Source organism: Jaculus jaculus, chromosome 6, assembly GCF_020740685.1.
Source record: "Jaculus jaculus isolate mJacJac1 chromosome 6, mJacJac1.mat.Y.cur, whole genome shotgun sequence".
Taxonomy (NCBI): domain Eukaryota; kingdom Metazoa; phylum Chordata; class Mammalia; order Rodentia; family Dipodidae; genus Jaculus; species Jaculus jaculus.
Window position 1 is genome coordinate 153,035,829 of NC_059107.1, and position 11,511 is coordinate 153,047,339.

Genomic DNA, 11,511 nt, shown 5'->3' on the forward strand with positions numbered 1-11,511 from the left:
GAGGCACCTCTAGGCTTAGTAAGACTAGCAGAGACCGGGCCTGAGGGAACCTGTGGGGTGTGAGGAGGCCGGCTGTGCTGAGGATTCTGGGAGGGGGACTGGCTAGGTGGGATCAGTTCTAGAACCTTCTAGATTCTTAGGAAGCTGAGCCCCATCACTAGGAGAGGGGGTGTTTCTGGACAGTGCAGTAAATCACTACTAGAACCCAGCAGAGCTCAGATTTCCTTTTTTTTTTTTTTTTTTTTAAGTCCTGTGGCCGGGCCTTGTTGTCCTGGGTCATATGACTTCTCCCCCTGCAGGCCCGGTGGGGCGGGGCTGGGGGGTGTTGCAACCCTCGGCGGCCACCACGTGACCGCCCAGCGCTTAAAAGGCGAGCGCGGGCCGCTCCGCTCGCCAGCCTGTCTTCTCCCGAGCTTCTGTCCACGGCCTCCGAGCAGACAAGGATCCTCCCGGGCAAGTCCAGCGTGAGCTGAGTCCTCCCGAGCCAGCCCAGCGTGAGCACAGCCCGCCCGAGCCAGCCCCGTCCGGCCATGGAGCACCAGGAGATCGACAGGCAAGCTCCTGGACGAGGATGGGGGACGGGGATGGGGGACGGGAAGTTTGGGGACCCGCTCCCTTCTTTCTGTCTGTCCTGCTCCGGAATGAGGGCTGTTGAGGTCAGAGGATGGGTTCTCGTCCTGCCTGCCTGCCTGCCAGGGAACAGTGGGCATTTGGAGGAAGGAAAGGCGACTCCCTCTCCCGGCTCCTTGGCACACTGTGGGTGACCCGGTGGCAGTGTCCCTGTGGTATCCGGCCTTTGAGACATTCTCTGTGGGCGTGTTGCTCAGCCTCTGATGGGTCAGTGGTGGGGCTCCCCAGCACCCCGCGAGTGAGTAGTGCTTGGCTGGCCCCATGGCAGCGCTCACCAGCTGCCAAGTGCCTGGGCTGGGCATGGCATGGGCACCTTGGCCGTGGTATTCCCACCTCACAAGCCCATGCCCTGCGCTCTCCCAGCGTGCCAGGGCGGCCCGGCCAGCAGGTGTTGGAGCTGGGATTTGAATCCCGCTCTCTGTGTCCAGGTCTGGGCCATGTGCTTCTCCCAAGAATTTGAGCACACAGACAGGCCAGGCCAGGAGAAGGGGGGTTTCTGGAGGGCTGCTGGAGAAAAGGGAGAAAGGACAAGGTGTGTTGAGGGGGAACAGGGACACAGTGGGGCGGGAGAGATATGGCTTAGCACTTAAGGCACTCGTCTGTGAAGGCCAAGGACGTAGGTTCGATTCCCCAGAACCCCACGTAAACGAGAGAGGCACATGGTGGCACATGCCTGTGGAGTTTGTAGTGGCTGGAGGCCCTGGCGCATCTATTATCTCTGGCAAATAAGTAAATAAATCCTATTTATTTATCTTGAGGTAGTGTTTTACTCTAGTCCACGCTGACCTGGAATTCACTACGTAGTTTCAGGGTGGCCTGGAACTCACGGTGATCCTCCTACCTCTGCCTCCCAACTGCTGGGAGTAAAGGTGTGCGCCACGTCGCCTGGCTAATAAAATATTTATAAAATGCTCCTAGTAAGGGACTTTTTCTTGCTTTTTTGTTTTGTTTTGTTTTGTTTTATTTTGTTTTGTCTTCCCCAGGGGTCTCTGTCTAAGCCCAGGCTGACTGGAATTCACTATCTAGTGTCAACTCACAGCAATCCTTTTACCTCTGCCTCCCAAGTGCTGGCATTAAAGGTGTGTGCCACCACGCACTGCTTTTTTTTTCTTTTTTTTTGTGGTAGTGATTGAACCCAGGGCCTCACAAGAACATACTAGGCAAGTGCTCTACTGCAGCCCTCTTTTCTTTTCTTAAAAGTTTTTATTTATTTGTGTGTGTGTGTGTAGTCGGGGAATTGAAGCCACCCCCTTTAATTTAACTACTGAGGAGCAGTCTTCTTAGCCCTTTTATTTTAAAACAGTTTTTTTTTTTTTTTTTGGCTTTTCTAGGTAGGGTCTCACTGTAGCTCAGGCTGACCTGCAATTCACTATTTAGTCTCAGGATGCCCTTGAACTCATGGCGATCCTCCTACCTCTGCCTCCCAGGTGCTGGGATTAAAGTGGTGCACCACCATGCCCAGCCTAAAACATGTTCTTGCTAAGTTGTCCAGGTTGGCCTCGAACTCTTCTGCCTCGATCTTTCCAACAGGCAGAGATTTTTGTCTCTGAGTAAAGCAGACTTTCTTAGTCTGTCTGATACAGACACTTTGATGAGCATAACCTTCTGGGGCTCATGAGGTTCACGTGTGAACTTTTGTTAAGAAATGCCTTACACACTGCATCTACCACGAAAGCATCTACCATTGAACAAGGCCTCACAGCTCCTCCTCTCCCCCTTTGCTCCGGACCTCCCTCCTCTTTACTTCAGTGGGGATAACAGCAGGGATTTCACCTGTGGTTTTGGGGACTACGTGCCATAGTATTTTGTGACTACCAGTGGTTTGCACATTTGGGACTCTGGCTGGACTTACTTCTGCAGGGCCAGTCTGAGAAAGTGAGGTCCGTGGGTGGGCTGCCTGCAGAAAGGCACCATCCTGGGCCTAGCTCTGGGAGAACCACCCATACCTTCCACTCCTTGCTAATGCTCCTCCTTTCCTCTGCAGCATGCCCCAGGATCTGTCTGAGGCCTTGAAGGAGGCCACCAAGGAGGTCCACATCCAAGCAGAGAATGCCGAGTTCATGAAGAACTTTCAGAAGGGCCAGGTGACCCGTGAAGGCTTCAAGGTGTGTGGCCTGGTAGGACCAGCCCTGGTGGAAGGTGTAGTAGATGGGCCCAAAGTTTAAAGGGGAGCTCGGAACCAGGGATGCTGAGGTTTTTATCCAAGGAAGTCATTTTACCAACCTAGACCCCGAGGCTCAGAGAGGAGACTTAACCCAGGTTCACAGAGCGAGTTCATGGCCTGCTAGGTAGTGCTGGGAGAAGACCTGGGCAGCAGGCAGGGCTGTTCCCTAAAGACCTGTGTTGGTCACTTTATACACTTGGCCTCAACCCTGATAAGACGAAGGAGTGACTCAGAGATTAAAGGCCATTCATATAGGTGGAGAAAGTCAGGAACAAAGAAAGGTTTCAGATCAGAGCTGTGCTCCTGATCTAATTCTTTTTGCAAGAAAATGCCTTTAAACCCCTGAGCCATCTCCCAAACCCTTGACCTCATTCTTTTTTGCCATGCTGGGGTGGAACCCAGGGCCTGGCACATGCTGGCAAGTTTTCTTCCACTGAGCCTATGGTTTGTTGGGTAGCATCTCACTAAATAGCCCAAGAACTTGCAATCCTCCTGCCTCACCCTCCTGAGAGCAGGAGCTATAGACTTTCATCACCATGCCTGGCTCTTCTGATCTAGTGTGTGTCTAAAGGCAAGGGGAAGTATGGCATTGAGTCTTAGCAGTTCCCTGACCTTACAGCGAGATCTCATGTAACCTTCTAAGCCACCTTTTGCTCATTTGAGACATGGCTTTCAAACAAAGGCCTTTCAGACCTTGGGGAGGGACTATCACACCTCACACCAGGTGTATGCACTGGCCCTGATTTTGCTGCTTCCTGGCATAGTTGTGAAATTCATGTCAGTTGGAAGGAGAGCAGTCAGCAAGGAACCAGACAGGGTATCAGGCGTTGGAATATCAGTGTCGGGAAATCCTGTATAGCCAGAGCATGGGGGCGGATGAGCTGGGTCCCACTCCTGATATCTGTCCCCTGTGCAACCCCAACCTGCCCCGAGCTCCATTTCCAGTGTGAGAGAGGCTTCAGCCAGGAGTGAGTGTAGCTCACAGATCAGGGGCCCTAGTTCTGTCTTGTGGACAGATGATCAGTTACTGTAATATGGCTGGGGCAGTGGGGGTGCAGAGGGTGACCTCTGGAATGTGTAATCCCAGCTGGACTTTGGATCCTGCCTGTAGGTCACAGAATTCAAAAAGTGAGCTCTAAGCTGAGGGAACCCAAGCACAAAATGGAATCTTTATTATTGCTATTATTTTTTCAAGGTAGGGTCTCATTGTACCCCAACCTAACCTAGAACTAATTTTATAATCCCAGGCTGGCCTCGAACTCACAGCAATCCTCCTACCTCTGTTGCCCAAGTGCTGGGACCAAAAGCATGCACCACCATGCCGGGCTAAGTGAGGCCATGTGTTTTATCTAGCAGAGTAAAAATTTTAAGCTGCGACAATGCAGGGGGCTGAATTTTCTCTTGTGACACTCTCAGTGGTTATTGCTGCTGGAAGGACAGGACTGAAGGCCAGCAGGGGCGAGAGGCCAGCCCCTTGTGGGGCATGGGCAGTTGGGGTCTTCCAGAGTTCTGACCTGCCTGCTCTGGTTACAGCTGGTCATGGCCTCCCTGTACCATGTCTACGTGGCCCTGGAGGAAGAGATTGAGCGCAACAAGCAGAACCCGGTCTATGCCCCCCTTTACTTTCCGGAGGAGCTGCACCGGAAGGCCGCCCTGGAGCAGGACATGGCCTTCTGGTATGGGCCCCGCTGGCAGGAGACCATCCCGTACACGCCGGCCACGCAGCACTATGTGAGGCGTCTCCACGAGGTGGGGCAAACACAGCCCAAGTTGCTGGTAGCCCACGCCTACACCCGCTACCTGGGTGACCTGTCTGGGGGCCAGGTCCTCAAGAAGATAGCACAGAAGGCCCTGGGACTGCCCAGCTCCGGAGAGGGTGTGGCCTTCTTCACTTTCCCCAACATTGGCAATGCCATCAAGTTCAAGCAGCTGTACCGGGCACGCATGAACACCCTGGAGATGACCCCCGAGGTTAAGCAGAAGGTGATCGAAGAGGCCAAGACTGCGTTCTTGCTCAACATCCAGGTGAGCTCTGTTGCTCCTGCAAGCTACGGCTACCGTCACTGAAAGAGAGGGCTGGGGTCGTGGCTAAGCATTGGCACTGGGGACCACGGGCTCTGGATTTTTTTTTTTTTTTTTTCAAGGTTAGGGTCTCTAGTCCAGAGTGACCTGGAATTCACTTTGTAGCCTCAGGCCAGCCTCGAACTCACTGAGATCCTCCTACCTCTGCCTCCCGAGTGCTGGGATTAAAGGCATAGATGCCTGGCTGGGGATAATCTCTTAATCTTTCCCGTGTTCTTCAGTTTCCCCATCTGCAAAATAGGGGTAATAATAGTACTGTGTTGTGAGTGAGTTGATCGCAGTGCAGCCCCTGCAGGAGGACTGGGCACAGGGTAAGCCCTGAGATGCCAGCTGCTGTTGTTTTGGGGAGTGACCGTCACAGTGTCACATTCTCTGACAACTGTATAGTATAACCATAGATAAGATGTATATGCCCTCATGCACAGGTGGCTTCTACTTTACCTGGTTGGCACTGTAAGGGTTTCAGGCTCTGAAAGGTCTAGTTTTGGGGGAGTTAGAGGGAAGGGTTATCTTCACCATAGACCCTGTTGCTGGGGTGCTGTGGGGTTGGGGGCTCCCAGACCATGTTCTCCTGACTCCCCACTCACAGTCTGGCTCCTAAAAGTGGCCCATCAGGCACCCGTTATGAAACAGCATCCCTGTCTCATCCCTCCCAAATCCAACTCCTCCCAGGACAGCAGTGTCCGTCTGTGGGTGTGGTGGAAAGAATGAGTTTGGACGCAGTCCCTGCTTGAGAGCTGGCTGTCCATTTTTTTTTGTGGTACTGGGGATGGATGGAACCCAGAGCCCAGAGCTTTGCACATGCTGGACAAGCACTGGACGTCTGAGGGATAGATACCCTTAGCCCTCTGGGCCTCCATCCTGACCGTCCCTTGGCCAGTCTCAGGAACAGCCCTTCTCCCTGAGGAGCTGCATGTTTCTCACCTGCAGATGTAGGCTAACACACACCGTGACACACACCTTCCCAAGGGTGAGCTCACCAGTGCACAGCTAGGAGGGCCCAGCGGGTGGCAGCCTGTACAAGCATGGCATACTCAAAACGTATTGTTTCAAGCAAACTAAATGGTGCTGCGCATGGAGCTATGAGTAGGGCTTGGAAGGGTGACAGTGAATTCTAGATTCTTTTTATTATTTATTTATTTATTCAATTTTTATTAACATTTTCTATGATTATAAAAAAAAATCCCATGGTAATACCCTTCCCCCCCCCCACTTTCCCCTTTGACATTCCATTCTCCATCATATCCCCTCCCCATCTCAATCATTGTACTTACATATATACAATATCAACCTATTAAGTACCCTCCTCCCTTCCTTTCTCTTCCCTTTATATCTCCTTTTTAACTTACTGGCCTCTGCTACTAAGTATTTTCCTTCTCACGCAGAAGCCCAATCATCTGTAGGATCCACATATGAGGGAGAACATGTGGCGCTTGGCTTTCTGGGCCTGGGTTACCTCACTTAGTATAATCCTTTCCAGGTCCATCCATTCTAGATTCTTGACAGCTGCTACTGATGGGGACCAGGTGGGGTGCTGGGTAGTATTGGGAAGAGAGGGTAGGGGAGCCAATGGATCTTCTCGTGTCAACTCATAACACAAGCTGGTGAAAGATGCATGTATTAATTTTTTAAAAATAATTTTCACTTCCAAAATAGTCCCTACCTAAACTTCAAGGCCCTGCCTTTAGCTGGGCTAGCAAGCAGGTTTCTCTAACATGGCTGTGTCTTGTTTTCTAGCTGTTTGAGGAGCTACAGGGACTGTTGAACCACAACGAAGAGGATCAGAGCTCCTCACAGACGTCGGGGCTTCGCCAGCGGGCCAGCAGCAAAGTGCAAGGTGAGGGCGTCTGGGAGGGCACTCGCTGCCGGGCTCCCGTCAGAAGGGCACAGCCCAGCTGTCTGCCTCTGATATTTCCTTCTTCTTCCCTTTCCTTCTTCTGAAAAAAAAATTTTTTTTTAAGGTTTTCAAGACAGGGTCTCATGCTAGCCCAGGCTGACCTGGAATTCACTATGTAGTCTCAGGATGGCCTTGATCTCATGGTGAATCCTCCTACCTCTGCCTCCCAGAGTTCTGGGATTAAAGGCATGCTCCATTATGCCCAGCTTCTTCTGAATGTTTTGAGAAGTGGGGTGCAGTCAAAAGGTTACCAGGGTTAGTTTTCAGTGTGTGTGTGACCCTGGGTGAACTGTGAGGCTTCTCCATGCCTAAGTTTCTCAACATTGAAAAATCAGGGGAGATTGAGCTGAGCCTGTAGTCGTTGGCTTGGAGGTAGACGGAAACCCATTGGAAGTCAAGAGTAAGTCCCCTTCACTTAGACTCTGGCAAGGTCATGCTGTGTTGCCCAAGCTGGCTCGCACATGTGGACTCAAGCAGTCCTCCTGCCTTAGTCTCCCCAGTAGCTGAGATGAAGGTACCTCTGTAGATCTATCAAAGGGCCCCAAGTGAGCAGGGGGATTGCTTCTATTACTGACTTTTCAGGGGACACTAGGCAGACATGTACCCCTGGACCTCATGTGTCAGCCCCTGCCTCCTGTGCTGTGCTGTGGAGGAGGTTGTGGCTATAGTGAGAACCTCTGGCGAGCCCCAAAATGACCAGAGTGTACCACAGAATATGCACTCTCCAAGCCTGCCACCCCTGAGATGCGCGTGGCACTAGGAGTGGGTGGGTACCAGCAGAGAGGTCCAGCGAGGCAGGTTACCTGGGCCGTCTTTTGCTCAATACCATTCTAACCCACCTTGGGGCGGGACTACACAGCCTTGTTATTGGCATCATTGTGTCTGGAGGCTTGAAATAATGGCCAGTTCTCCATTTTATTTTATTTATTTATTTTAGGTTTTTTGTTTTTTTTTTTTGAGGTAGGGTCTCACTCTAGCCCAGGCTGACCTGGAATTCACTATGTAGTTTCAGGGTGGCCTCGAACTCACAGTGATCCTCCTATCTCTGCTTCCTGAATGCTGGGATTAAAGGCACGTGCCATCATGTCGGACTATTTTTATTTAGTTATTAGAGAGAGAGAGAAGGGGGAGGAGGGAGGGAGGGGAAATGAAGGGGTGTGCCAGGGCCTCTAGCCATTGCAAATGAACTCCAGACACATATGCCACCATGTGCCTCTGGCTTACGTGAGATCCGGGGAATCAAATCAAACCTGGGTCCTTAGGTTTCACAGGCACGCATCTTAACTGCTAAGCCATCCCTCCAGCCCCAGTGTGGCCAATTCTAATGGGATTAGCTACCTGATATGGTGAGGGGTCTTCGCCTTGACACGGCCCAGCTGAACAGGGAAGTATGGACAGCATAGAGAGGTAGTGAGCTACTGTCTTGGGAGCTGTTTAAGCAATAGCTAGTGGGATACCCTGTGTGCTGTAGCAGATTCCTGGCCTTCGACAGGACAGGACTGTACCGGAAATATACACTGTGGCCCCTCAGTGCCATGTACTCCGTGATGACATACCCTACTCTGCTTGACCTTGCCTGTCTTTCTCTTTCAGAGCCCACCCCTGCAGTGGTCCCCAGTGGGAAACCCCAGCTCAGCAGCCTGTCCCAGGCACCTCTCCTCCGATGGGTCCTCACATTTAGCTTTCTGGTGGCAACAGTGGCTGTGGGTCTCTACGCCATGTGAACGCGAGCCTGCCAGGCCCCCAGGGGCTGTGAACTCCGCAATGAAGGAAGGGCCTTCTCTCTGCTGAGGGGAATCTTGCCTAGCTCCCTTTTCTTGGACCGGGAGAACCTTCAGGCCTCCAAATCTCTCCCCATGTCCCTGTCTCTCTGGAATAGAGAGAGGTGCTCCAGGCATGGGTCCTTCACTGGAAGTCCATCCAGCTGGTGGCCTCAACTTCCCAAACCTGCAGCCGAGCCCGGAAGCCGTGGCCGGAAGAGGCAGCTGTCCTGAGCCCAGTGCCCTTGTGTCGTGGGCATCTGTACTGATGACTATGCCACGACTGCTTTTCCCAAGGGTCATGGCCAGTATTATATCAGTGTGCAGAGATGTGGTGTCTTTTGTCTTGTTTGTGTTCCTGATTCCACCTGAATGGTGGTATTATGTTGTGTGTGTTTTTTTCTAACTGGGGTGGGATGTATTTTGAAGGGTGGGTGGGAGGTACTTAACAACAATGTGGCCTTGGTCTCCAGCTTCAGTGTAAAATAATAAATGGCATTATCTGAAAGTCACTGAAAGTGTTCTTACTGTGCTCTGCTCTCTCTGAGGGAAAGGCCTTGTCCCTCACTTAGCTCTTCAGTGTCTGGTTTGGCAGGAAGGTGGGCAGTGGTGATGGTGGCAGGACCAGGTTTGAGGTGCTGGGCTGTGTTTGAGATCTTAGGAGGTGAGCTTTAAGCAGACAGATCCTCTTATTGAAACCTGCCTGAGGCTCACCCTCACTGAGGGGGTAAATTCTGGGGTAAAATTGATGTGCTCTGATGGCACCTTCGTACTGGAGGGAGCTCCCTGGGTTCTAATTCCTGCTCCTTTTGAAGTTGGTCATGTGACTTCTCTGGGGCTCAGATTTATTTTTATTTAAAAAAATTTAATTTTTTTATTAAATTTTTTTTTTAATTTATTTGAGAGAGACAGAGAGGGGGACAGAGAGAGAATGGGCGCACCAGGGCCTCCAGCCACTGCAAACGAACTCCAGACATGTGCGTCCCCTTGTGCATCTGGCTAACTTGGGTCCTGGGGAATTGAGCCTCGAACCGGGGTCCTTAGGCTTCACAGGCAAGCGCTTAACCACTAAGCCATCTCTCCAGCCCAAATATTTAAATACTTTGTTTTTATTTATTTGAGAGAAGAGAGGGAGAGAGAATGAGCGTGCCAGATGTGTACGCTGCCTTGCACACCTGGCTTTTTTGTGGGTCCTGGGAAATTAAACCTGGGTCTTTTGGCTTTGCAGATGAGCACATTAATTGCTAAGCCATCTCTCCAGCCCCAGGGACTCAGATTTATGACAGGAGTACAGCAATGCTTACCTCACCATCTATCCCATGAAGAGACTGAGAAATGTGGTGGCTTCTTGAATTAGTTACTCATTACTGTGACCAGATGCCTGACAGGGAGGAGTTTAGGGACGGAAAGAGCGTGTTGTGGCTTATAGCTTTGGGGAGATCCATTTCATCACAGTAGAGGAGGCAGGAGGCCAGCTGGTCACACTGTGGCCACCACCTGGAAGTAGAGAGTGAAAAGGAAATAAGGGGGCTTGGTTGCAAACCCACAAGGCCTGCCCTCAGTGACCCACTTCCCCTAACAAGGTTCCCCACCTCTTAAAGGTTCCACAACATGGGATGGAGAGATGGCACAATGGTTAAGGTGCTTGCTTGCAAAGCCTGATGACACAGTTAATTCCCCAGTGCCCACATAAAACCAGATGCACAGAGCGGTGCATGCATCTGGAGTTCCTTTGCAGTGGCAGAGGTGTGCCATTCTCATTCATTCATTCTCCCCCTCCCATGGGGAAGTGGTGGCTGCATCCCTTTAATCCTATGACTCAAGAGGTAGGAGGATCGCCATGAGTTCTAGGCCACCCCGAGACTACACAGTGAATTACAGGTCAGCCTGGACTGGAATGAGACCCTACCTTGAAAAAAACCAAAGGGCTGGAGAGATGGCTTAGCAGTTAGGGCACAAGCCTGAGAAGCTTAAAAAGACCTACCTTCCAGGTCCCACATAAGCCAGATGTACATGGTGGCATATGCATCTGGAGTTCGTTTGCAGTGGCTAGAGGCCTTGGCGTGCCCATTCTCTCTCTCTGTAATAAATAAAAATAAAACCTTAAAAGAAAACCCAACCAACCAACAAAATCCTTTGCTGAAGCATTAAGAATCCCAGCTGCGTAGAGAATCTTTTCAGATGGCAGTGACCTCAGGATGACTCAGAAGGTATCATAATGCTGGAAAGAAGTGACTGGAGTACTGAGTAACATCTCGATCACACCTTCCAAGGCTCAGGGTCTAATGCGAAAGAGGTGGTAGAAAGAATGTAAGAGCCAAAGGAAGGCTAGGACTCCTTACAACGTGCTCCTTCCAGACATAAAATGGCCTGGATATCCATGACCTCATAATGCCTGACACTACCTACACAAGACCATCATAAGAGGAGGAAAAGATTATGACATCAAAATAAAAGAGAGACTGATTGAGATGGGGAGGGGATATGATGGAGAATGGAATTTCAAAGGGAAAGTGGGGGTGGGGGAGGGAGGGTATTACCATGGGATTTTTTTTATAATCATGGAAAATGTTAATAAAAATTGAGAAAAAAGCCGGGCGTGGTGGCTCACGGCTTTAATCCCAGCAATCAGGAGGCAGAGGTAGGAGGATCGCAGTGAATTCGAGGCCACCCTGAGACTACATAGTGAATTCCAGGTCAGCCTGGGCTAGAGTGAGACCCTACCTTGAAAAACCAAAAAAAAAAAAAAGGTAAAGAAAAAAAAAAAAAAAGAGTCCCAGTTGCACCTGAGTGGAGGCTCCTGACACGTGAGGAGGACCCCTCAAGTTGCAGAGCCAAAAATGTGAAGTTGTACCCCAACTGCCACTAACAAAGACTGAGGCCTAGTGATCAGGACTCAGAGAAACCAGGTTGGAATTTGGAATCTTTGCCATCATACTGTCAGTGGTGAGGGGGGAAAGAAATAACTCCAAACTAGT

At 50.9% G+C, this 11,511-nt stretch overlaps 1 protein-coding gene across 1 annotated transcript; it reads left to right on the plus strand.

Moving 5' to 3' along the window:
• Positions 1 to 380: 380 nt before the first annotated feature.
• Positions 381 to 9,045, plus strand: Hmox1 (heme oxygenase 1). The gene is made up of 5 exons (XM_004650258.2): positions 381 to 553; positions 2,615 to 2,735; positions 4,328 to 4,819; positions 6,614 to 6,713; positions 8,367 to 9,045. The coding sequence occupies exons 1-5, from the start codon at positions 531 to 533 to the stop codon at positions 8,495 to 8,497; spliced, it is 867 nt and encodes a 288-aa protein (XP_004650315.2). The 5' UTR covers positions 381 to 530; the 3' UTR covers positions 8,498 to 9,045.
• Positions 9,046 to 11,511: the final 2,466 nt, after the last annotated feature.